General features: G+C 41.4%; 2 protein-coding genes across 6 annotated transcripts in view; one reads left to right on the top strand and one right to left on the bottom strand.

Moving 5' to 3' along the window:
* Positions 1–6,206: 6,206 nt before the first annotated feature.
* On the top strand, positions 6,207–10,340 carry LOC148336462 (tubulin alpha-1C chain-like). Its single transcript, XM_088296967.1, has 5 exons — positions 6,207–6,327; positions 8,104–8,128; positions 8,513–8,735; positions 8,933–9,081; positions 9,160–10,340. Exons 2-5 carry the CDS (start codon positions 8,126–8,128, stop codon positions 10,135–10,137), a joined length of 1,353 nt encoding a protein of 450 aa, XP_088153093.1. The 5' UTR covers positions 6,207–6,327; positions 8,104–8,125; the 3' UTR covers positions 10,138–10,340.
* Positions 10,341–11,529: 1,189 nt separating this feature from the next.
* LOC148336461 (golgin subfamily B member 1-like) overlaps positions 11,530–27,411 on the bottom strand; it is a 56,103-nt gene continuing 40,221 nt past the window's right edge. For 4 of the 5 annotated variants that reach the window (XM_088296961.1, XM_088296963.1, XM_088296962.1 and 1 more), the window contains 8 exons: positions 20,628–20,701; positions 19,900–19,927; positions 18,640–18,786; positions 18,325–18,441; positions 17,946–18,040; positions 17,332–17,424; positions 17,144–17,249; positions 11,530–12,747 (listed from right to left, as the gene is read on the bottom strand). In XM_088296961.1, the coding sequence (XP_088153087.1) occupies positions 12,589–12,747; positions 17,144–17,249; positions 17,332–17,424; positions 17,946–18,040; positions 18,325–18,441; positions 18,640–18,786; positions 19,900–19,927; positions 20,628–20,701 (819 nt within the window). In that variant the 3' untranslated portion in view covers positions 11,530–12,588. Of the gene's footprint in view, positions 12,748–17,143; positions 17,250–17,331; positions 17,425–17,945; positions 18,041–18,324; positions 18,442–18,639; positions 18,787–19,899; positions 19,928–20,627; positions 20,702–20,945 lie in introns of all 5 variants that reach the window. The other variant, XM_088296966.1, reaches the window with a different exon arrangement.

The raw sequence follows: 27,411 nt of genomic DNA, 5'->3' as shown, positions 1-27,411 counted from the left end.
GGGCCTCCTGCCGTTGGGACATGCCTGGAACACCTCACCAGGGAGGCATCCAGGAGGCATCCTAATCTGATGCCCGAGCCACCTCATCTGGCTCCTCTCAACGCGGAGAAGCAGCGGCTCGACTCTCACCCTCTCTCTAAGGGAGAGCCCAGACACCCAACTCATTTTGGCTGCTTGTATCCGAGATCTTGTTGTTTCTGTCACAACCCACAGCTTGTGACCATAGGTGAGGGTAGGAACGTAACGACTGGTAAATTGAGAGCTTTACCCTTTGGCTCAGCTCTTTCTTCACCACAACCGACCGATACAGCGTCCGCATCACAGCAGACGCTACACCAATCCGCCTGTCAATCTCACGCTCCATCCTCCTCTTGTGAAAAAGACCCCAAGATACTTGAACCCCTCCACTTGGGTCAGGATCTCTTCCCCAACCTGGAGAGGGCACTCCACCCTTTTCCAAGACCATGGTCTCAGAATTGGAGGTGCTGATGTTCATCCCAACCGCTTCACACTCGGCTGCGAACCGCTCCAGTGAGTAGTTTATATATATTAGTTAATATATATTAGTTAATATTTAAAAAAATAATTGAGGGTTTTGTTTTTTTGCTTAAGGCAAGACTAACATCAATCCAACAACCATTACCACTTGCCACGTCCATATTTCAGCCTGCAGTATTTTGAACACTTGACCATTGAGCCCTTACAGTGTGTGCTGCTGTTGCCCCTTAGATACCCCTGCTAAGTAACTCTTCCCGTTTAACTAATTCTGTATTTAAATTTGGATACTGGTACAGAACCTGCTGCAGAAATGGCCAAATAAAATAATAACTATTAGGGCTCTTTGACAGACCATCACACTGCAAGGAAATTATTTGGATCTGGTGGGGAGGGTGTGATCCCAAATTTGCTTGTATGTTATTTATACTACTGATTTGAATCAGAATTGCTCAGCAAAGTTCTGTAACGTGTACTGTTAGGTTGAAGATATATTTTATCCCATATTTTACTCTATTAGTATTGCAAAAGAATTGTTCCACGGCGTGACCGATGTTTGACCATATGGATAAGATAAGATAAGATAAGATAAGATGTCCTTTATTAGTCCCACAATGGGGAAATTTGAGGTGTTACAGCAGCAAAGATATAGATCACACAGAGTCGGCGGCGTAATGTAGCCGTTAATGTATAACATTAGCAGCAGACATTCAGAAAAAGCATGCAAATATACACAGTATAAACGTATCTAAGTGTAAGGAAACACTCCTAATGTTTGTCCATTATACGGAGGGGGAAACGCTGTAATGATAAAAACTACTGAATGATTGAAAATACTGCAATCATAAAAATATTGCAATGATAAAAGTACTGTAATGGTAAGAGTACTGAAATGATAGAAAAGTACTGCATGATAGAAAATACTGCAATGGTAAAAGTACTGTAATAGTAAAAGTACTGCAACGATAGAAAAATACTGCAATGATGAAAGTACTGCAATGGTAAAAGTACTGCAATGGTAAAAGTACTGTAATAGTAAAAGTACCGCAATGATAGAAAAATACTGCAATGATAAAAGTACTGCAATGATAAAAGTACTGTAATAGTGAACATCCTGCAGTGGTAGAAATACTACAGTGATAGAAGTATTGTAATAAGAATACTGTAATGGTAAACAAAATACATCATTGGTCAATATTTAAGTACACCCTTGGCTGAAAGTACAGTAGTAGTTAATATTGCATCCTAGGACTGCACAATTGCACTAATGCCCTCCCGTTTGTAGGCCTGACCCAATGTTCTTGTTAAAAAGTCTGACAGCAGTCGGCAGGAAGGAGCGGCGAAATCTCTCTTTGGTACAGCGAGGGTGTAAAAGTCTGTCACTGAAGGAGCTGTAAAGTGTTCTCAGAGTGTCATTGAATGGGTGGGCTGGTTTGTCCAGCATTGATGACAGTTTTGCCGTCATCCTTCTGCCCCCCACTGAGTCCACAGAGTCCAGGGAGCAGCCCAGGACAGAGCTGGCCCTCCTCACCAGTTTGTCCAGTCTCTTTTTGTCTCGGCCCGAGATGCCTCCTGCCCAGGAGACCACTCCATAGAAGATGACTGATGAAACCACCGAGTCATAGAAGTTCCTGAGGAGTGTTCCCCGAACGCCAAAGGACCTCAGCCGCCTGAGTAGGAAGAGTCTGCTCTGACCCTTCCTATAGAGAGCGTCTGTGTTGTCGCTCCAGTCCAGTTTATTGTTCAGATGAACACCCAGGTACTTGTAAGTTGAGACCCTCTCAACGTCTGTTCCCTGGATATTCACTGGTGCAGGTGGAGAGTGCCGACGCTTGCGGAAATCCACCACCAGCTCTTTGGATTTCCCAGCGTTGATTTGGAGGCGGTTCTGCTGACACCAGAAGACTTCAAGAGAAGCGGATGCCTGAAGACTGGATCAACGTCTGCAACATCAAAGGAGGTGTGCCGAGACACACCTCTGAAACAAAAGTACTGAGACTTTAGTGCCAGAGCACTAAAAGGCATATCTGCCTTTTCAATCAGTAAATGACTGCCATTGATGTCTGTCTTTCCTCTTGTGTCTGAAATGTTTACATGTTCCTGCTGGTGCTCCCCCTTCATTCCTTAGTGCAAATACATTGTATTGTTAGGGACTTCCCTAATAAAATAGAGGGCTCGGCAGAGTGTGCTCCAGAACGAAGTTGGAGATGTAACTGAGCACACCTCCGTTCGTTCTCCTTTCATTCATTTTGCCTATGTTCAGTGAATGCTTCGGTGATTGAACCTGACATATACTGTGGCGGGATTTGAAACTAGTCAAGTTTGCCATCTAGTGGTTTCCTGTAGACATCACATGCCACATCGTACAAACTGGCAACATGCCTTTTACTCCCAAATTACCAGATGTTCCTGAGATCTTTGGCACGTAAATTTGCGGTCACGTAGCAACGCAGGTCGCTCGAACATTGTAAATTGAAATGAGCAAGCAGATGTAGTTACATTCCAACTGCTATGGAAGTGACTACAGGATGGGGCCTCTTGGACTGGTTTGCTGTGGAGCAAGGAAGAGGAGGAGAGACGACGATGAGGAAATGGAGTCAATTCGAATCCCGGTACCGCTGGTGGGGTTTCAAAGCCAAATACGTTCTATTAAAGTCAAATACGTCTAATAAATTGTTCCTCTGAATAAAAATGTGGTTTGAATTAAAGATTTGTTCAACCAACCGATTACACTCGCTTGCCCGAATTTGCACCTGGAATCTCCCAACCCAAAGGATGAGCGTGTTACTATTACACCTCAAGAGATGTTTTTGTTTTAAAAAAAAAAGAGGAAGAAATATCAACAGTAAATACACACTTCTATACAGAATGTGAAAAATAAAAAATATAAACAATCATAAAACCAATGGGAGCGTGAACAAGGCTGATAGGAAGTAATAATATCTAGTAAATATACTGATTTATATAAAAAAAGAAGAAAATCTACGAATGGGGTCAAACCTGGGGGGCTTAGGTGTGCGTCGGATTGTGGCAGTTCCTTTGAGATGCTTTGGCACGACCTCAATAGAGAAATTCACACCAGGAATCCCAAGAATATTGCTTAACTGAAACGGTTTTATTGTGGTTGTTGTCAGTGGTGTCGCACAATGTGCATCATAATAATTATAGGCCTATTTGGTTGTTTGAAAGAGTTACATGAATTTAAAAAACGAGACACGGCCGTCGATACATAATTTCAGGCAGAATATTGGATACAAATAAGTATTAACGAATAGTGACGAATACTTGTTAAGAATAATGAATACATAAATAATCGTTCATTGATTCTTTTGATCCAGCGGTGCAAGTGTTAATTGCTTTACGTTTGTTTCTAAATACCTACATCCCATTATGACGACGTTATATAATTGACGCGATAAACATGACTGTAGACATGCGTCGCGCGCCGTTAGTCTCGTATATCTCGTTCGCGAATGTCCGATGACGTCACGTTTACGCGGAGCCTTCATGACGTTTCTTCTCTTTTAAGGCATCTTTCCTCAAGGCTCGAACGTTTTCAATCCAACAGACGAGTGAGCGTACAACTTCTTTGTGCAAAGTCAGCGCGTGTCTATAAGAGTGGTTCCTCCTCTTTTACAAAGTAAATCAAATCACATCACGTATTAACAGTCACGGTGTGATCCTCGGAGTTGGTTATCGGTAAGATCCATTTTATTGTTACTAGAATATGGTGAATTATGTCGGTGAACGCTTGGGCTTTGTCGCTTGTCTTTCCCTAAATCATGGGTTTGAATACTTACGTAAAAACTTGGAGATAAATTAATCCCATCGCTAGAAACAACATGCTTTATTTGCTTACCTTTATGACTATGTAATAAATTATGTAACCAACATTTTCGTCCTAGAGTTGAAACCACAGTACTAATTAAGTGTTCGAATACTGCTCTTACAGTATATACATTTAATCATTAAACTGGTCAACAACGTAATCGGAGAAGCATTTGTGTCTCCCCCAAACTTATTTTGACGCTGATTTAAAATAAATACAAGAAGATAAAAGGCTTAACCTCAGAAAAATACACCTGTTACTGAACCTAAACCTTAAATAATATTGTTAGAAAACATATTTCTATGGACGCAGGGGAGATCCCTTTCCAAGGCCGGAGTTGCCTCTGGGATCGCGGCCAGCGCACGTTTTCGATAGGGGGAGCCCTGAAGCTCAAAGGCACGCCACAGGAAGACAGGGGGTGTCACTTCTCCCTTATTTCCTCGCTCTACTGCCCTCTTCCTCATGCATGCGCACACCGCACCCAAGCGCCACACAAGCTTGTCACCACACTCGCAACAACCATCTCAACCACAATCTATTGCACATTTTAGTTGATTTTATATTGAACAGTGACTCAACCATTATATAAATTGAAAATTCCATGTAAATTTTCATGTAAATTATACACTAATTTAAAATGAATCAAAATAATGTAACAAATATTGGGTTAGTCCACTACAAAAAGTTAAAGCTTTATTACCTCGCAAAATGATTTCCTTTACTTCGCCAAATACCTGAAAAATTTACAATTGAAAACACGCTTAATATAAAAAATTTTTATTAGAAGACATCAAAATACTGTAATATCTGTTCGTTGTTTTGTGTATGTGAGGACTGTGTCAGTTGAGTAGTGTGTGACGTCATTGAAAGGGGACGAGCCATGTTAGGGAAGATTGACTCGGGCAGTTTTGAATGTGGAGCATGTGAGCGTGAGTTGTGGTCATCAGCAGCTCCTGTGTAAATGCCTTTTATTTGCTGTCGTGTGGCTTATCAAAACGAACATAATTGCATTAACGGCTGTGTGCATCCTTGGTCATTGGGACGGGCATTACACTACTTTCTCTAAGCCCCATAATCTCTATTCTGTTTGTTGAATCTGGTCGTTTGTTGAATATGGACGTACATTTATTTAATCAGTGTTTCCAATAAGATGTTTCGTTTTAGACATATCTTAGTAACCAGAAGTGTTTTAGTTTGTCGACCACGTATCATAAGATTTAAATCAACTAAAGGTAACTGACTGTAAGAATAACATTCCATATAGCTGTAAACATTTTATTCTTTGAACGTAAGAACACCAATCTGCCCGGGTTCGTGGGGGCGAGAAGAGGACCCAAATGCAGAAACGGGATGGTGGGTAGTGATCAAAAAACTTTATTTAAATGACCAGTGTAACGGTGATGGAGTGGAGCTCTGACAGGGTCTATTCTTCATATTCATGTCATATATCTATCCGAGTGTTATATTTTCAGGTGAAAGTTTTTATCCAATTAAGAGTTTCGCTATCTTGTGTTGCCTCGTAGATATCATTGAAGGCCTTCGGAAGCAAAAGTGCGGGCGTTTGTGCTGTTTGTCAAGAATTTAAGAGTGGATACACAGTTGCAATAGCCAATCAGATCACGAGTTGATGACAATACGGCCTTCTCGCCAACTATACTTTGAAGGTGATGAACGCGTCTTGTGATTGATATTCAGCTCTGAGGGAGCAACCCAATGTGGAATCCACACACTAGGGCTGGGCGATAAACCGAAATTTACCGTTACCGAAATTTAATTCAATGCCCGACATCATTTTGCCCATGTCGGTAAATTCGGTGTTTAAAAAAAAAGTATTTAAAAAAAAAAGTATTTTCTGTCTGCGGCTATGTTCATGCCCCTTTAAGACGGCGACAGCGGCTGTAGTCACGTGACTCCACTCAGCTGAACAAAAAAAAGCAAGACAACACGATCATAGCTGGCGATTCAAATCAAGAAGCAGCTGACTCGACTGAAGACTAAGTAAGGTTAGTTGAAGTTGTTCCTGTTGCGCTTGTCCCGAAAAGAAAATGGACAAATGTCGTTTGGAAATGTTTTGGATTCCATAAAGACGATGCTTGAGCAAAAGACCACGAACTGCAAAGTGCGTCGTAAGCACCCAAAACAGCGCGTCCAACCTTTTCTTTTTCACCACCCACAAGACTACCATGCTGTGCTGAAAGTTCAAAGGGAGAAGCAAGGTTCGACCAGTGACTACAGCCCATAACGGAGTCGACACCATACGAGAGAAAGTCTAAGAGGTGGACGCGATATCCTAGCACAGAGCTAAAGATATAGCTCCAATAGTTACAGTGGAGCGCGCAGGATTTAAACGCCTCATGAAAGTAATATTTGTCGCAAACTGTACTTCCCAATATGGACAACATCGGGACGGGAGTTTAGACATGTCAAGCATTTTGATCCACATCCGACTTGTGGTTGAGTCGCAACATGGATCCCTGATTGAGCCTGACTGTGCATTACTTAGACGACAAGTGGCGACTGCGCACCAGAGTACTCGAGAAGGCACATTTTCCCGATGATGCACACTTGTTTGTTTGCATAGACCTTTTTTCCCATTTTATTTAGCATTTTATTTGCCAGCCACACTAGCTCATTTGCACATGGCATTATTTATGTTTACAAGAAACCTTCACACAAATCTAGACCTTTGCACATGGCATTACATCACCTTGGCACAATCTATTTGCAGAAAAGATTTTGATTTTTCCTTTTCTCCTGTTCTTTGTGACATTGTTCAAGTCATGCAAAGCAAGCTATTTGAAATGTTTATACAAATGATTTTTGCACATTTATTTTTCATTGAAAGTAATGTGTACCAGTTGGTCAATAAAAATAACAGTTAATATGCATTTCCTGCATTTATTTTGAGTTTGGTCCACTGGCGGAAATATATCGTGCATTTATCGTTATCGAGGTAAAATTGCTTAATTCATCGCAATATTTATTTTTGGTCATATCGCCCAGCCCTACTACACACCAAACAGTTGTGACTTGTAACTGCCGACCGTTCGAAAATCTAGAATATATTCTTGCTTTTTTAACCCACGACAGCCGAAGGAGGGAAATGTGTGGATATGATTTTAGATATATTTGCAAGGCCATTTTGAGGACGGAAGGACCTTTCAAAAGAAGCTCTGTCGTGAGCCAAGGTGATTGAATTTTTTTCAAGTTGGGCTAAGTAGAACTTCACTGAAGGCCTATGCGTGAAATGCATAGCCCGCCACAGGTATATTCAATGGCAAGCTCGATAATCAAAATGTTGGATGGCTTCAAACTTCATGTAGAGAGTAGACAATCTGGCGATGTGGTGGGGTCCTAGAGCATCTTAAATGCGATTACAAAGATTGAACTCAGCTGCCGACAATTTGAAGACTTCAACCTACAAGGTTTACACACGCACGCACACACACACACACACACACACCCCCACCCCCTCATGCACACACACACAGTAGCTAACTGCTGACTATGTGGGCTACCAGTTTATTAGTCTCATTAATATTCATTTATGTGAAGATACTGATCATGTTGATAATTACTCACAATAAATAGGAAAGATAAATATCAATAGGGGTGGCACGGTGGTCGACTGGTTGGCACGTCCGCCTCACAGTGCAGAGGTTGAACATGCTTTTCTTCCGCCGCACATCCACTCCAGGAGTTGTCAGGGTGCCACTTTATAAACAAATGAGTTCAATCACATGGTTCTCACCTGTCTAAACTGTTGCTTCTTCTTTCAGATACCCCTCTCCTTTAGGAAATATGGTGAGTGTGATTTCCCCTGGAGCATTTTATTTATTTCTAAAAACATATTTCTGAAACAAGAATAAAAAGGTGCTGGAGCAGCAACGTTCTGGAAACTTTGCATTAGAAATTTAGCTAAGGAATTTAATCAGTTCGACAAGTTATATACTTACCATACACATTGAGGAGGATAATAAGGAATTAACAAAAACAAACTTATATACATGAAAATAACGAACATTTTATTTTGTCTGGAGTCTGGCAAAATAGGACAATATTATAAGATAAAATAATTCTTGGAAACAAGACGATTCTTTCCCCATATTTTTGTTGTCAAAACATCTTCACCAGACATTACCATTAATTCGCCATTATTCTCTTGGATTATTTTTTCCCTTTCTGCAGCGTGAGTGTATCTCGGTGCATGTCGGACAGGCTGGCGTCCAGATTGGCAATGCCTGCTGGGAGCTTTACTGCCTGGAACATGGAATCCAGCCGGATGGACAGATGCCCAGTGACAAGACGATCGGAGGTGGGGACGATTCCTTCAACACTTTCTTCAGTGAGACCGGAGCCGGAAAGCACGTCCCCAGAGCTGTCTTTGTGGACCTGGAGCCCACAGTCATCGGTAAACTTGCTCAATTCGGAACTACTGCAATTAAATATGAACTCTTTCAATTTCAGCTACCCAACCACCCCAAAAAAAACCTTCAGCCCTCCTTCTAGGCTCCGCCAGTGGTTGACTGCGCTCCTCATTAGGCCACTTTCAAAGAGTTTCTGTTACACCTAACTTTAACCAAAGTAAAGCTGGTTTCTTTTCTTTAGACGAGGTGCGCACAGGAACCTATCGACAGCTATTCCACCCTGAACAGTTAATCACTGGCAAGGAGGACGCAGCAAACAACTACGCCCGTGGTCATTACACCATCGGCAAAGAGATCATTGACCTAGTGCTGGACAGAATACGTAAACTGGTGAGCACTGACGTGACCACTGACTCGTAGTTACAAAGACAAACGTGATCTCCAATATATTTTCCTCCATTTCACCAGGCTGACCAGTGCACTGGCCTTCAGGGATTTCTGGTGTTCCACAGCTTTGGCGGTGGCACCGGCTCTGGGTTCACCTCACTGTTGATGGAACGTCTGTCTGTGGACTATGGCAAGAAATCCAAGCTGGAGTTTTCCATCTATCCAGCACCTCAGGTGTCCACGGCTGTAGTAGAGCCGTACAACTCCATCCTGACTACACACACCACCTTAGAGCACTCCGACTGTGCCTTCATGGTGGATAATGAGGCCATTTACGATATCTGCCGCAGAAACCTGGACATGGAGCGTCCTACATACACCAATCTGAACAGACTGATCAGTCAGATCACTTCCTCTATCACGGCTTCCCTTCGTTTTGACGGCGCCCTCAATGTCGATCTAGCAGAGTTTCAAACCAACTTGGTACCGTATCCCCGTATCCACTTCCCCCTGGCTACCTATGCCCCCATCATCTCTGCTGAGAAGGCTTACCATGAGCAATTAACTGTAGCTGATATAACCAACGCCTGCTTTGAGCCAGCCAACCAGATGGTGAAGTGTGACCCTCGTCATGGCAAGTACATGGCGTGTTGCCTTTTGTACCGCGGCGATGTGGTGCCCAAAGATGTAAATGCTGCCATTGCCACAATCAAAACCAAGCGCACCATCCAGTTTGTGGATTGGTGTCCCACAGGTTTTAAGGTGGGCATCAACTACCAGCCACCCACTGTGGTACCTGGTGGAGACCTGGCCAAAGTTCAGAGAGCGGTGTGCATGCTGAGCAACACAACAGCTGTTGCAGAGGCATGGGCACGACTCGACCACAAGTTTGATCTGATGTATGCCAAGCGCGCTTTTGTTCACTGGTATGTGGGGGAGGGTATGGAGGAGGGGGAGTTCTCTGAGGCCAGAGAGGACATGGCGGCACTGGAGAAGGACTACGAGGAGGTAGGGGCAGATTCGGTTGATGATCAGGGAGAGGAAGGCGAGGAATATTAAGAGGTACAAAAGAACCTCAATGTAGAAAGCAATGCTTGATTGCTCTGTGATCCTTAATGTATTTGCTGACTAGTTTGATTGTTCAAACCACAAAATGAGTTGTATCACTCTAAAAGTCAACTACCTTTTTTTCCATTCTGTGTTTTCAAATCAGTGAAGCAGTTTGAACAAAATTGCCAATTAAATATTACCAACCTTGTTAACTGTATATTGTCATTCATCCAGGTCATTGTATTCAGGGCGTTCTCCTCGAGAGGTTACGACAACTTCTAGGACCTCAAATGACGGTTTCAATTAACAGGTGGATGCAGAGTGCTTCCCAACAGGAATGTGTACACCCTCAAGCCAACTTTTGCTCCCAGTCCACCCATCTGTCCTTGGAGAAACTGTATGAAAAAGTTTCAATGGGTATAGGGTGCCGCAGGAAATTATCCCAATTTAAATAGTTAAAAAAAAAAAAAAGTAGCGACACGATGAACGACCGCTTCACAGTACAGAAGTGCAGTGTTTGATTTTGGGATCTGGCCTTCCTGTTTGGAATTTGTGTGCCCTGCAACTGGTTGGCAACCAATTCAGCGTGTACCCCACCTACTGCCCGAAGACTGCTGCAACGCCAGCGAACCTCATGAGAAGCAGCTTGGATAATGGATGGGCAGAACAATTAAATGCTCTTCCTTTGGATGGCAGAAGAAGGAACAAACTAGCATAGACACCTGTTGTCACTCACACAACAGAACAAGTTAGGACTTTTTGCTAGTTTTACCAGCTTTGTGGAAAAAAGATCATTTAGGTATTAATATTTTCTGTGACACATGAGTTTGATGGCGTACCATGAAAATCTTTGTCCGAAAGAACCCAGATTGATTTTTACTCACCAATGGCAAAAGTGAAGTCCCAAACAAGTGAAAAGTCAAGGTGAGGCTGTAATGGCCCACTTACATCCAGGTAATACAAATTATGGTTTGGTTTACAGTTAATAATGGTCCAAGTACTATAAAACCCGGAGAATTGAGGTATTCGCCATAAATGACTAATTCCCATGTCACATCAATGTATCACGTACTAAGTATAGAAACGGTCTTTGTCCCTGTAGTTTTGCACCTCTGTTGATTTAAACAAATCTGAATACTAATTGGTATGAGTGTGAAAATTTGTTATACTGTAGAGAAACCGGCAGCTTTGAGGAAAAATGCGTTATTTCAAGGATGATGGTCGTCCATATAAATATATTTTAACCCTTTCTGGGACAGTGATTCAAAAGTTAGTCATTTCTACATGAACAAAGCCCCCCCAAAAAGTCAGATGTAGATTATGATTTGTGCATGAAAAATTTAACATCAGGGTCTCGTCCAAATCAAACCGTTCGAAGCAATCAGTCACAAACCAAGAGAATAAAGAAAATCAACTGGCTTTATTCATATCTTTAGAGATGATTTGAAAATAGTTCAATGAAACACCGTATTGCACCAAGTGGAGCCTTCATGTCATCAAGGCCAACAGTATCACAAACTCTTGAAAACAGAGGAACTAACTGCACATTTTTCAGTAGTCTAATCTCTCATAAATAGGTTCTGTTCACTCATCACATCTTTGTATACGGAGCATGAGGCCATTGTGACATTATCAAATCAGATTGCTGCAATTCTACGCACAAAGTATAATCTGAACCGTCATTTCTTTTTATTCAAATAAATATACAAGCTCATTGTAACTCAACATTGTTTTGTCGAAATATTTTCTCTCAATGACATTCTCACTTGAGGAAATATTCTCATGTAAGATGATGGAAATTCATGTATGCATTAAAAAAAGGCAGAAGAGATTGAACAGAATAATATACCAGTGGTGTCCATAAATAGAAAAAACAAACTCAATATTTTTTTTTTTTTGCTTTGCTCTTCAATTACAATACAAGAATTGAAATGAAGCATCCTACTGATCTCACGGTTCGGATTTCGTGCTTCTGTCATTGAGATGACAACCTAGGTGCGGTTACAGTGCATAGATTTAGTCAGCATAAGGATTATGTGCAATCTATTAGACAAGCAGGAGAAATTGTACCAACATTTGTATTTAGGAAACAACCACAAGAAGAGTGACTGACATTGTTTACAAGGAACTCACGCTCCTGTCGTGATGAACATAACTGATGGCTTCGCCTCATATTTTCAAACTGTTCTGGATATAGTGATTATCATCACTCTTAAGGCTTTGTGTGGTATACCACATTTACAGATACGTGAATCACACCTTGAAATTTGTTCAACTATAACTAAAACTGTCAACAAAAAAAAGACAACAGACTCTCCAAGGATGAACATCCCAGCAAGCTGACAGTGCCAGTGTTTTATAAAGCCTGTGAATGCAAGTGTGCAATATACAAATAAAATATTAGCTAGTCAGCTGTTCATTTAAACCTTTGGCCCAACGTCCAACCTGTCAGTTACCTTTTCATAAGGCCCCAGTAAGGCACATTAGAACAAGCACGTGAATTGTGACCAAGTAAGCAAGGAAGAAGTAACGTGAGCGTGCACGGCTCGTCAGCAACCGGGAAAAGTACAGACTTCTTCCTCTGAACCAACGTCTGCATGCCACCATCCCACCTTTCACCTAGAAGCACAAGGGGCATTCAAATCAGACACCGAAATCTTACCTGGTGGATACATAAGTATATAATAATGCGTGACGTCATCAGCAGACGCGAAGGCTACCGAAGGACCCCGTCCACATCCAGTACTGACACCGGACGTCGTCCTGTTGTAAAATGCGATTGGACAGTAAACAGCCAATCAGAATTAGCCCGAGTGTACGACTCCTGATTGGTTAATAATTGTTGCACAGTTAGCACGCCTGCATCGTAAGCGTAAATCTGAGTTTTGTACGCGTAGAGAGGAGAGAAGCATTTGACATTACGCTAATGTATTTGTACGCGATATTACACATTACATACATGCGAAACTCATTTTTGTATGCGATATTTCACATTACGCTTACGTAATTGTGGCATAAATCTAACGCCATAGTAATTACAACACAATAGAACTTTATTTCCATAGCGCATTTCACAACAGCTGCAGCTGTAACGAAGCACTTTACATACATGAAATAACAAAGAGAGCAAAAACATTCAATTCAAACAGAAATTAATGATACTAACAGCACTGCAGATCTGTTATGTGAATTGGAGATAGACCTTTACAATGTCTGTCAGCTAGGTAGTCAAGGTGTCGGAATGTAGAGATCACAGCATGGAATTGGAAAAAAAAAAAAAAAGAAATGGGGAAAAAAAAATAAACAAAATGTAATGGACAGCAGAAGGCACGGCAGGCCCGCTGCCTAATTTTGAGCATTACCGTAGGCATATAATTGACCTAATACATTTAAAAAACATTCCATAAGTGCACCAACACCATACATTGTCCGCCGCTTATCCGGGGTCGGGTCGCGGAGGCAGCAGCTTCAGCAGGGAAGCCCAGACTTCCCGCTCCCCAGCCACATCTTCCAGCTCTGCCGGAGGGATGCCCAGGCATTCCCAGGCCAGCCGGGAGACATAGTCTCTCCAGCGTGTCCTGGGTCGTCCTCTGGGCCTCCGGCCGTTGGGACATGCCCGGAACACCTCACCAGGGAGGCGTCCAGGAGGCATCCTAATCAGATGCCCTAGCCACCTCATCTGGCTCCTCTCAACGTGGAGGAGCAGCGGCTCGACACTGAGTCCCTCCCGGATGGCCAAGCTTCTCACCCTATCTCTAAGGGAGAGCCCAGACACCTTGCAGAGGAAGCTCATTTCGGCCGCTTGTATCAGAGATCTTGTTCTTTCGGTCGCGACCCACAGCTCGTGACCATCTGTGAGGGTAGGAACGTAGATCGACCGGTAAATCGAGAGCTTCGCCTTTTGGCTCAGCTCCCTCTTCACCACGACAGACCGAAACAGCGTCCGCATCACAGAGGACGCTGCACCGATCCGCCTGTCAATCTCTCGCTCCATCCTCCCCTCACTCGTAAACAAGACCCCAAGATACTTAAACTCCACTTGGGGCAGGATCTCCTCCCCGACCTGGAGAGGGCACTCGACCCTTTTCCGACTGAGAACCATGGTCTCAGATTTGGAGGAGTTGATCTTCATCCCAACCGCTTCACACTCGGCTGCGAACCGCTCCAGTGAGAATTGGAGATCACAGCTTGAGGAAGCCAAAAGTACCACATCATCTGCAAAAAGCAGAGATGAAATACTGAGGTCACCAAACCGGATCCCCTCATCACCTCGACTGCACCTAGAAATTCTGTCCATAAAAGTTATTAACAGAATCTGTGACAAAGGGCAGCCTTGGCGGAGTCCAACCCTCACTGGAAACGAATCCGACTTACTGCCGGCAATGCGGAACAAACTCTGACATCGGTGGTACAGGGACCAAACTGCCCGTATCAGGGGGCTCGGTACCCCGTACTCCCGAAGCACGCTCCACAGAACTCCCCAAGGGACACGGTCGAACGCCTTCTCCAGGTCCACAAAACACATGTAGACTAGTTGGGCGAACTCCCATGCACCCTCAAGGACTCTGTAGAGCAGAGGTATTCAATTAAAAGTCACAGAGGTCCACGACGAAAATTTCTTCTAATTAAAAGGTCCGAACCAAAGTCCAACTTCCCGAAATGTCTAGCCTATGTTCACATTTTTATATAGTTTCAATATTTAGTCATTTTCAACAGAGCGCACTTATATACTAAATATTTAGCAATGTTCCCATTAAACACCTTTGCCACTCAAACAAATATAAGGCGTTTATTTCACATTCAAGAAAATAAGGCAACAGGAATTTAAGGGTGCCACTTCCAGAAAAAAATAATATCTCCTGCAGAAAATATATCAAGCCCTAAGCATTGAGTTAACATCTTTTACCTTTTTTTTTTTTTAATCAAAGAGTTATCAGCCTAAATAAAAACATAAAGCCTAATTATCCAAGTAAAACAGGTCAACATGTTCAGTACACTATCAATAAAAACGGCTGTCCTCATGAAAAACTAATTCAAAATGAGCTTTGACATCACTTTTTCTTTTGAATATTTTTTTAACTTCTCTTAATGAGAAAAATCTGTTTGTGATTGCCCTGCCAGTGACTTAGATCTGGGTTGGAACGGAGTCAGGGCCATTGGGATTTGGTAGATTATTTCACACATCTGGGCTTTGTATTTTCCTTTAAATAATGTTTGTGCAACCACATTTAAGCACTCCTTCACAACTTCCCCATCACTTGAACGTTTTTTTATGTTTCCCCAAAATCCATGATACTTTTACTGAATATTCGTTTGCATGCCGCTGGGATATAAACGAAAATGTAAACATCTGTTGTACTGCACTCAAAGTTCGATGTTTTTGCGTGCGCTCACCTCAAACGTCAGCGGATAACTGTGCACAAAAGGGCGGTGCTTTGTTTCGTAGTGGCGCTTCGAAATGTTGCGACGGTTTCGGAGCATATAATGCACACTGGTTTTGAATTGGGTGCAGCCAGAACGAAACTAAATTTCTCCGTCCATTCATTTAAAACAAGGCGCATCGACCTCACTAACTTTTTAGCAAGGCATACTGTCAGCAGCACTCTCTTCCGGTCTGCTGCGCAATTGGCAGTAGATCGTAAACAAAAGATTTGATTGGCTGAAATCAGTGACGCCTTTTCCATATTTACTAGAATTGCAGCGCCAACGTTTGCGAATGCGCCCTGAAAAAAATTCATCATAGATTGGCCATGGGTCCGGACCGAACCATCCCGCGGTCCGGTTACATTTGGTGATGCCTGCTGTAGAGAGTGTAGAGCTGGTCCACTGGACCACGGCCAGGACGAAAACCGCACTACTCCTCCTGGATCTGAGATTCCTCCCAATCACGTCCTTCCAGGTCTCACTGTCATTACCCACGTGAGCATTGAAGTCCCCCAGCAGAATGAAGGAGTCTCCAGGGGGAACGCTCTCCAGCACACCCTCCAAAGACTCCAAAAAGGGTGGGTACTCTGAACTGCTGTTTGGTGCATAAGCACAAACAACAGTCAGTACCCGTCCCCCCACCTTAAGGCGGAGGGAGGCTACCCTCTCGTCCACTGGGGTGAACCCCAATGTACAGGCGCCAAGCCGGGGGGCAATAAGTATGCCCACACCAGCTCGGCGTCCCTCACCTTGGGCAACTCCAGAGTGGAAGAGTGTCCAACCCCTCTCAAGAGGACTGGTACCAGAGCCCAAGCTGTGTGTGGAGGTGAGCCTGACTATATCTAGTCGGAATTTCTCTGCCTCGCACACCAGATCAGGCTCCTACACCGCCAGAGAGGTGACATTCCATGTCCCAAGAGCTAGTTTCTGTAGCCGGGGATCAGAGCGCCAAGGTCCCAGCCTCTTGCCGCTGCCCGACTCACATGGCACCCAACCCCTTTGGCCCCTCCCACAAGTGGTGAGCCCATGGGAAGGGGGACCCACTGTCCTATTTTTGTGAAATCATAATGACAAATTTATTATTTTTTATTCATTTTTATCTAAACCATTCAGATTATTTTCCAAATTGTTTACAAGCAAAATAGAGCAATCTGCCAATTTAAAATCTTAGTTCTAAACAGAAAATGGCTAAAGTATTCCTACAACAATTATTGCCTTTTTACTTTTTTACCACTCATCTTTGACACTTTGGATGGGGATCATATCCTTTCTGAGATAATATATATTTCCAGCTTGTTTTGTCACGCAGTTCCTTTCTCAAATGCCGGCATCTAATTCACCTCTAGACTTTCTGCATATTGTTTTGGGTGTTGTTGCTACAGGTGGTTCAAAACGTTTGACATATTTGCATCCGAAGTGCACATCTTGAAGCTTTGTGAAAATAGCTGAAAGAAGAAAGTTCCATGATGGAAACAGTATTTAAAAAATATGGCAAAATGAATATCATGATTTCAGCCTCATGTGACCCACAGGGGAAATTGGATGGCCCCCGTCCCTGCTGTAAATTCAGAATCTAATAGCTGTGTTCTACCTTTCGTGTTATCAGAGGCTGGTTGGGGTTGAGGCTCATAGCGTCCCACTCGTCGTCTGCTTCCATCTCGATACTACTGAAGTCTCTCTGAATATCTTGAGACAGGCTGCACAACACAACATTTACCTTTGAGCACATCTTTACTGCGATCATACGACAGTTGATAGGGGATACTTTTGTGTCAACACCTCTTTGTGCTGGCCTGGGCAAGATTCAAAGCCTCTTCAGCAGTCTCTCTTCTGCATTGTTCATCAGCCAGATTGCGCTCTACCTCAAGAAGCCTAAAAGTGGAACAAAGGAACATCGACAGTCAAGGTCACCAACGCTTAGTAAAGTAAAAGATGGCAAGAACCGTCAGACAAGACAGAACCAAAACTTGTGCCGCTCCCTAAAACACAAACATGGATGCACACGACAATGCGGATTGAGCACAACAACTGGAACCACTTATCATACAACAGATTTAATAATATGAGGTAAGAATATAGTTGAATTTTTTGTGCTGCTGTTTGGGTTAGTAACAAGTTAAAAATAGGCTCAGTGATGTCTTTGTGTGACGAAAGAGACCATGAACTGAGATCATTAGTTACTTTTTCTGATAAGAATAGTAAGACATTTTTTCAAGGAAAGGACACAATTACTGAAAAATTTACTCAAATAAATAAGCGTTATTAGGACGCATGACAAGATGTTTGCTGATCATTATCAATGACTCTTTTACTGTGCCTCGCTAGGATAGCCTTGACAGGACAAGCCAAAAGTCGCAACAACAAAAAACACAACCAAGTCTGAGTGACCCCACCTGTCTCTGAGCTGGCTGACTTCAATTGTTTGAGCAACAACTGTGTTGTTTCTTTCCTGAGGAGCTCCGGGAGCCACCTCTACATTTATTGAACCCTAAAAGGAAGGCAAAAACAGTACTAGAATGATTTAAAAAGAAACATGAATTGTACAATCATCCCATTAGTAACCCTAATGAGTGTAAACTAAAAGCAGCAATGCAATTGACTACGATCACTCTCGCTTTATGTAAACCCTATGGCAGAAAAGCTGAGTGGAAATATACTCAGAGAACATTGAGGCATTACATCAACAAAATCTGAAACAGGAAGACAATTTGCAGTGAGCGCCATACACTGTCTAAACAACAGAAAACAGGTGGACTTCTTGAGAACCTTTACCTGGGCCTGGCCTTGGATTTCCAACCAGTGGCATCGATTTTGCGTGTCCCTCAGGGTTTGGGACACGGCACTAAGCTGAGCGGCCACAGCACCCTTTTCCTTTTCCGTCTGCTGTAGCTGTGAACGTGGACACGAACATGAAGAATGTGGAGCTTTTTTTTTCTTCTATTCCAATTCAGAACACCAAATAATGTGGTTTAACATCTACAGTGCATCCATCAATGTATTATATATTGTTTTTTAATCTTTGCCTTCTTGTGTGAGTAAATAAACGGAAAAGAGATGTGAGTTGTTCCAACCTCAACTCTTTCAAACCTTTGAGTTAAGTTGCTGAAAGCACTGGTCCCGTTGCTGGATGTCATACAAGCATCGCTGAAGCTCTCTGTGCAGTTGGACCTTCTCCGCCTCCAGTCGACTCATCGCCACTTCCGTTTCATTCCGGCCTCCCCCATTGAATGTTTCCTATTGTTAGGCACACATATCAACAATGATGATGATTGGTTGACCATGGACTCATCATTGTAAGCATTTAACAGTTTACCAGTGAAGCTTCTAAATTGTTAAAAAATGAAGGACAAAAGAAAAACCTCAACATTCAAATACCCTTAGAGTGTTCCAAATCAGAATCTGTCTCAAGTCCCCCTTCCAAACTTTGAACCAAGTTGAGGGATCAATCTGGCTGCATAAGGTTATGTAAGGCAGGCTTGCACACTGAGCGGCGAGGCCAAATGTGACGGAACTGTGCAGCAGCGTGAGGGCACTGATTAAAATAAAAATTTGAATCGCAGTTGCATAAGGTGGTGACGTTGTAAATTATAGCCAATCAAAATGCACTGAAGCTTTCACAGAGGCGAAAAATCAATATCTGGGTTAAAAGAGAGTGCAGAGGCCCGAGACACAGCCGTCCAACCACGGACCGTCAAGTGATCAGAATACAGTATATACAGTACACAGATTCTGTTCTTACAACAGTACTTAACCATATTCAGAAGTAAAAACATCTGTGAGCAAGCCCCGCCTTTCCCCATTTTTTTAACTTTAATGTCGCCATCTTTCTGTAGTAACCCGCGTCTTTCATGACTAACACTCCATTTTCTGGATTAAAGGGATACTTTAATCCAGAAAATTAATGGATATCATTTGCAGCAGTAACAAGTTGCTTTTTTTGGTAACTTCATTATTTTTCATGGACATTTAATCATTTTAAAATAGATTTTATAAATATAGTTGGTTGCCAGCGAGCCTCCAATTCTAACATAACAGATTTTCACCAACTTTTATGTGCACAGCTGTAGGCATGTGATAATCATTCTCTAAAAATATTAGAACGAAACTCACAATATTTTGGATGACAGTGATGTGTTAAGGTTGCCTTTTCATGTTTGCCTTGGAGAGTGGCAAAATTCCATCACATATTGAACAAAAAACATTTATAAATTTATGCACTATAGTCTGAAAATATTAGAACGAAACTCGCAATATTTTAGGAGATAGTCGGAAGCATCGCGCAGTGTGCGGCAGCCCTTAGAGGACATGCCACAGAACAAGTCAGAAAGTGTAAGTGTGCATATTTACCTTGTCTGGTTGTATGTCTCTTTCAGACCTGCAAGCAGTAAAATAATGTTAATCTACTGAGATATCTTTTTCTTCGCTACAGAAATATCAAAATATCATTACTATTGTGAGTGTGCAACTTGCGGCAAAATTGTAAACATGCTGGTAAAAAAAACGCATGAAAAATAAGACTTCATAGTTTTGCTTTTGAAGATATCATCAACAAATGTTAACTATTAAAGGGGGACTAAACCCAGTATTTTATTCTCTTTTCTTTTCTTAAGTTTTTTTTTTTGCAAAAATATTTTGTGTGTGCCAGCACTCAAAAGACAGTAGGCATTGGGGACCTCCATTCAAAAAGGTGGAGGCCAAGTCAGCCACCACGACAGTCCATGCTACGCATTATGCTAACATGCAGTCAATAAGCTGCGAGGGCCAACTTCAGACATAACCTTAAAAGTGTACAAACTTTGTTGGCACTAAAATGCATGTTGACAAAGGCTTGAAATGTTTCATTTTAATTCTATTATATATACAATGATTCTAGTCAAAAGATTTATCTATCCATCGATATATACAATATATTTTCAACGAACACTTATAATTACAGATTTAAGTAAAAAAAAAAAAAAAAAAATCAGATAAAGAAGATATGCATATTTTAACTACTTTTTCCAGTTTGGGTTCAGTTCCCCTTCACAAGTACCCACTAGATACAGTACAAGCATTTCAAACATTTTTTTTTTTACCTTTGGATAGCCGTTTCGTTTGGCAAACTGCTGGCTTCTTTCTCAGGTGTCGGTCTAGGCCACAGCTCATTCATCTGTAAGACAAGCAATAGTAGAGATACAGCTTGTCAAATGAAATCAAACGCATCTTGAAATCCCATCGAGCATTAAATGTTGGGAAGCAGCTCAAGTACATCCCCCTAACACCATGCACGAGGTACCAACAGAATGTTGAAAAAAGTAAATCTGACCCCATGCTGAATGCAAAAAGAAACACCATAGAGACATTGAAGTGCAAGCAACAGCCAAAATCTAAGCACTGCTGATTACATTACTTACCGACGCATGTTTTTCAATGTGGAAAGCACTTCCTTTTGACTTTGTCTCACTCATGGTCTTGACAGTGTTCAGGCCTGACCCTTGCCTGGACTCAACCACTCTTTTGGCCTCTGCCAATTCATCAACAAGCCTGTCACGATCATTTTGGAGGCTGGCCATGGATTTGGAGAATGCAGACAGCTGCCTGCTATACGTGGAATTATCCAGGACAACCTGTTTCAGTTGTTTTTCCTTTTCTGACAGTGCTTTTCTGAGCTCGTTCAGCAACTTGCTCAGCTCCGCATGAGTATTTTTGCTCTCCAATGCTCTTAATTCGTCAAAAAGGATCTCCCTTTCTTTGGTAAACATGTCCACATCAGATGTAGCGTCTTGGAAACTGCGTTGAACTTTGTTCAGAGCTGTCCTAGTCTCTCTGAGCTCTTCGTCATACCCGTTTCGCAAGACCTTGAAATCTTCAATAAGCTGGTCACGGTCATTCTGCAAGGCTGCCATGGCTTTACAAAGGGACTCATTTTGAGCCTTTATGTCTTTATTTTGCGTTTGGGCAACTAACAACTGTTGCTCCATTTCCAGTAGGCCTTTTGCGAGCTCTGTGACCCTTTGCTCAGCCCGCTCTCGCTCACTCCTCATTAGCTCCACCTCACGTTCATTACCTAGTTTGCTGTCAGTTTCGTTTTCAAGCAGCTTCATTTGCTTCATTAAGTCCTCAATTTGGGTTTCCTGAGATAGGAGTTTTTGCTGAAGATCAATACATTCAGCTGTTTTAGCCGCCACAGTTTTCTGCAGATCAGCAATCACTTCGCCTTCAATTGTAGCCTTCTGACTCACTTTTTCACTTTGCAATTTTGTCACTTGTGCTCTAAGTTTAGAAACATCTGCCTTCAAAGTAGAGCTAACCTCAACTTCGTTTTGGAGCACCGACAGAGCTTCTGTGTGTTGTTTTTCAGCTGCAGTTTTTTGGTTTTCAAGATTTTGGATAATATCCTCCTTGTTTTTTAGCAAAACTTTCAACTGATTGTCTTTTAAGGATAAAACTTGATTTAAATCCTCTCTGTAACAAATGAGTTGGGCCCTGAGCATAGCGTTCTCCGAATTTAGGTCATCCATTTGATGTAGTAAGTTCTTAATTTCATGTTTAAGGCCTCTGGTTGCACCACCTTCATTATCAAGTGAGTTTTCTTGACTTTTGAGCTCTAGATGACTCTTTGCCTCGAGTATTCTGTATTCGGACATCAGTTGCTCTTTTTCCCTCTGTGATGCCACAAACGACTTCTTCACAACTTCCATCTTAGATGACACGTGCGCTTTTTCCTGGACTGATCTGTTCAAGCTAATTTGCAGACTTTTGACTTTGGCCTCAAGTTCTCTGAACTCTTTATCAGCCCTTTCCCTTTGGTATTGTAAAGTTCTTAACCTGTCTTCATAGACAGCTTCTTGGGAGTGAGAATTAGTTTGAAGTTGCTCGAGATATGCTGACATATGGTCATCCTGGCAGGACAAAAGAGAGGAGATCTCAGCATCTTTGCTTTGAAGCAAGGTTTTCAATTGAAGGGAAATTCCCTTTTGGGTCTCAAATTCTGCCTGCATCTTGTCATTCTCAGCCTGCAAAACACGCATCTGTGAGTCAGAGTCAGCATTTATCTTTTCTGTCATGCTGTGATGAAGATGCAAATGGGAAATCTCATCTTCTTTGTCAGCTATCTGTATTTCAAGTGTGGTTCTATCTTGTTCTACTCTTTTAAGTTGAGCACTGAGTTGATTTATCTGCACATTCAAAAGTTCTAAAGTCTCAGAAAGATCCGCGTTGCTAGCACTCAGAACCAAGATCTGCCTCTGATGAGCAGCAGAGGCAACTGAATACCCGTTTAGTGCACTCTCCAGTCTCGATTTAGTTAATCGGAGTTCATTGACCTCGTTTTTGGTCAATCTCATATCCTGCAGCAATCTTTTCAATGCAGAATCTTGTTCGATGAGCTGGTTATCTTTCTCCTGCAAGGTGTTTAGGTACAAATCATTCCAAAGTTTTGTAACATTTGCCCCATGAGGAGTGGATGATATGGCGGACAGTTTTGCTTCATTCGACTCAAATGCTTGCTTTAGAATATTCATCTTCAGATCTTGAGAGTCCAATTGTTGCTTTAGTTCAGTTACTTTTTGACTCTCTTTGTTATTAATATTCTTTAGGTCATCTATCTGTTTTTGCAACATAACTTCATTGTCCTTTAATTGTTTTTCAGCAGTCGCTTCCTTTAATTTTGTTTTCTCATCAGACCTAACATTTTCTAGAGCTACTTTGAGGTGGTCTCTTTCCGACTGAAGTTTTCCAATTTTCTCAGTGGCCTCCCGGATGTGAGTCTTGCATGTGATCAAATTGGCTTCAACTTGTTTGTTTTGCTCTTCAACAACAGAGATCTTATCAGAGCATGTATTCAAATCTTTTTTCAAGTTTTCACAATCAAACTCTGAGGTTTTCAATGAGCTCTCTAAATGCAAAATATGCTCTTGGTATTTAATGCAGTTTTGTTGTAATTGATTTATTTCCTGATGCTTTTCTTTTAGAAGCTCTTGCAGTTCTTTATTGATGTTCTTGGATCCCTCCTTGCCTTGCTGCACAGCCTTCATCTTATTCTCAAAGTCTCGGACTAATTGAAGATGTCCATCCTCTTTTTCTTGGCGAAGTGTGTCATTCATCTCCTTGCTAATTTTAAGATGGGAAGACAGCTGGATGTTTTGGGCTTGCAAAACACTGATGGATTCAGAAAGTGCATCGATGCTTTTAGAATCGTTGAGGATCACAGTTTCCAGGTACTCATTTTCATTTTTCACTTTGTCTGAAGACTCTTGAACGTGTTCTAGCTCCTCTTGCAGAAGACACTTATCGTCTTCTAAAATTCTAACCTTCTCATTAAGACTAATCGTTTCTTGGCTGTGACGATTCATCATGTCTTTAAGATCATTAATGGCATCGTCTTTTATTCGCAGTTGCGTTTCATGATCATTGAGTATTTTTTCAATTCTTTCAGAAAGAGATTTATTTTCTCTCTGCAAAACAAGATCGCTTTCACATTGAGCACTGGTCTCACAGTGTTGATTTTTGGTAGTCAGCTCACATATTGCCATCTTGTGGTTTTCATTGATCTCATTCAGTTCTTTTTTAATGTTATCATTTTCTTGCTGCAGATCTTCAATCACATGTTGTTTTTCTTCTGCACAGTGCATTTTCTGTTTAAGTCTTCCATGTTCCTCCTCCACGTGTTTTGCTTGGTCCTGCAGAATTTTCACCTCACTTTCATATTTGTGCAATTTTCTGAGGGCTTCCTGTCTGTCGCTTTTGGCTCCTTCCAAAAGTTGTCTCATCTTATCCATTTCTGTGCCAACATTCTCATATGCTTGCAAAAGGGTCTCGTAGTCTTGTTTAAGTTCCGAATGCCTTGATTTCCATTTGGTCAACTCCTCTGTCTGAGAGTCTTTCAGAGATTCCAGCTGGCAGGAAAATGCTTGCTTCTGCTGGGTGATATTCTCAATGGTTTGCTTCAAGCTTTCACATGCGTCTGATAGACTGCAATTGTCATTAAGGACACGATCAACTTCAGAGCTAAGCTTCTCTTTATCAGTGTTAACACATTTCAGATCGATTTCCAGGTCTATATTATGTTGTTTTAGTCGTGAAAATGAGGATTGTAAGGCAAGACATTCTGATTCTTTAGCATTGATTTTTGCTGACAGATTCCCAACTTCCTCTTTCAATGATGCATTTTCCTTCATGAGTTCTTTCCTTGAAACTAAAGCTGCTTGAAGTTTCTTGGTTAATAGGGTCAATTTATTATGGCTGTCCTGATCATTTACTTTATTACCATCTTGAGATTTATGAAGATGGTCAATTTCTCTTTTCATCCTTATAACGGAAATCTCATGGTTTGTACTTGCCTGCTGCAATTGCAACTGAAGTTCAGCAATCAGCTCATCCTTTTCTGATATCACAGACTTATCATCCTTAAGTTTTGGAGCCGCTTTCATGTCTTCAATATCATCTTTTACATGTTCTTCCTTGATGGACTTTTCAGGAATTGCGTCATATATCAGCTCTTTGACGTGCTTGCACTGGTTCAGCTGTGTATGAAGTGTACCTAACTCTGTCCTGAGTTCATCAATTATTCTCAAAGCATCTGCATTGCCTTGCTTCATTGATGGAATATTTGTTTCTTTTTCAGGACAATCCAATTGTGCTTTTTCGAGCATCTTTGAGAAACTGGATTGCTTCTCACTCACCAGTTGTTGCGCCTCTGCCAAAACTCTCTGGATTGTAAACACTTGATCCAAATGAGTCTTACCGCCTTCCATTAAGCCTTGATACTTTACATCAATTGTTTTCAGCTCACCTGGCTTCTCCTGTTTGAACATTACCTCCACACCTTGAAATCTTTCCTGGGAATTCTCAACCAATGCTCTCTCTACTTTTATTCCCTTGTAAGCTTGGAGATCTGTGGCCAACATTTCTGCTCTTTCCTCCATTAAAATGAGAGGCGTGTCTTTCATTTCCAATTGTGTTTGGAATTTTGATAGAGAATGGCAATGTCTCTCACTTTCTACCAGGGAAGTCTTTAAATCTTGCACAGTTGCATCCCTCTCCTGAACAAGCTGTCTTAAAATATTCAGTTCATCAAAATTATATAATAAGGTTCTCTGGCGTTGTTCCAGTTCCGCAAGAGTCTCATTATATTTTAACTGGATGTTAGTAAACTCATTTGTCTGCTGGCAGTGTTGCTCCAAGAGAGTATTATAGTTATCTTGCAGTTCATTGAATTCTTTGGTTAATTGTTTTTCATCTTCTTGAGCTTTCTGTAGTGTTACTTTTTGTGCTAGTAATACAACCTGGGTCTTTTTCTGTGGCATTGGCTTTTCTTGCTCCATTTCTGTAAATTTGTTTTCTAACACATCAACATTAACATTGCAGAAAGCTGTCTCTTTAGAATGATCTTTACATCCCGTGATTTTATTCTGAAGCTCTTCCACATTTTTCATCAGGCTCTTCTTATTTTGTTCAAAAATATTTTCTTGCTCAGCAACGCTTGCATGAAGCTGTTGGATTAGGACACTTTTCTCATTGAGTTGTTGCAACAATTCTGCCAAGCAACTTTCTTTTTCACTTAAAGTTGACTGCAAAATGTTTTTTTCAGATTCCAGTTGTTCAGCAAATTTTTCACTTTGCATTTTGTGATAATGGATCTCTTTTTCTTTATCAATGCATTCCTTTTCAAGGACAGAAATCCTTTCTTCATACCGTTTTGAGGCAGACTGAGCTTGTGTTGTTGTTTCCACTAATTTGTCTTGTAAATGTGAAATATCAGCATCACAGTTTATACTGTCGTTATTTTTTTCAAACTCTTCAATTTTTTTCAACAGATCCTTTCGAATAAGGAGGGAAGCTTTAAGTTTTTTCTTTATTACATCGTTGTTTTTAGAAATCCTTGCGAGCTCACATTTTAGGTCATCGTTTTCTTTTAGCAGTTCAAGCTTTTCAGAACTCTTTATTTCATTCTCCCTTTGGGAACACAACTTGTGTTCTTCTAGCTGCAAGGAAATCTCCTTATACTGCCTAGTGGATGTGTAGTAATCTTGTTGTATAATTGCTAGTTGTTTTGAGAGATGGGCGTTTTCTTCACCAAGTTTCACTCTTTCATTTGAAGCAGACTCCATGACTTGGGAAATTGATGCATCCTTTTCTTTTAACTGCTGACTAAGCCCAACAAGTAACTCCTTTTGTTGACATATCTGAATGGACATGGAGTTTATTTGCTCATCTTTTGTTTTAAGTTCACCATGTAAAGACGAGTTTTCGAGAGAAGCTTTTGTCACTTTTTCTGCCTCAATCGTCAGCTGATTTTGTAAATTCTCTATTTTCTCCTCTAAAACTGAAATTTTGAGATGTTTTTTAAAATTACTCTCCAACTTATTTTTCAAAGCATCAACCTCAGAGTAATGACTTGCTTCAACTTGCTTTATTATTTGATACAAATGTGATTTGTCCTGGTGTAACGTGGCAAAGACAGTGTCGGCCCCACTGAATTTTGCTACAAGTTTTTCTAACTCCTGTTCCACAGCCTTCATAGCCTGTTGCAAACGTTTGGTCTCAATATCCTTTTCCCTGACTAATGCCATGACCTTTTCAAGTTGCATCCTTGACGTCGATGCCTCAAACTCTTTTGCACTGAGCAGATCAGAACCCTTTTTAATAGCAGAGAATGCTTCAGCCAGTTTGTCTTGCAAACTGTTTAGGTCCTGTTTCAAAGCATTTACCTTATCATCTTTCGATGCAATTTCATTTTCAACATTACTCAATTGTTCTACAAGTAAAATCTTATCATGTTTTTCTCTATCTAGAACTAGAAGCCACTCTTTTTCAGTGTCCTGCAGAATTTGCTCCATCTTATGAATGCTATCTTTCAATTGAGAAATTTCCTCATCT

This window comes from Idiotropiscis lumnitzeri, chromosome 5 (genome assembly GCF_059441095.1).
Source record: "Idiotropiscis lumnitzeri isolate Australia: NSW breed Sydney's pygmy pipehorse chromosome 5, RoL_Ilum_1.0, whole genome shotgun sequence".
NCBI classification, from domain to species: Eukaryota; Metazoa; Chordata; class Actinopteri; order Syngnathiformes; family Syngnathidae; genus Idiotropiscis; species Idiotropiscis lumnitzeri.
Note: the sequence above shows the minus strand (reverse complement) of the source record. Positions and strands in the feature narration are given on the sequence as shown.

Bases quoted from the DNA above. Each gene is read 5' to 3' on its own strand.
- LOC148336462 (XM_088296967.1), top strand. The intron at 8,736-8,932 runs GTAAACTTGCTC...TCTTTTCTTTAG, and splicing joins CCTGGAGCCCACAGTCATCG to ACGAGGTGCGCACAGGAACC. The intron at 9,082-9,159 runs GTGAGCACTGAC...CCATTTCACCAG, and splicing joins TGGACAGAATACGTAAACTG to GCTGACCAGTGCACTGGCCT.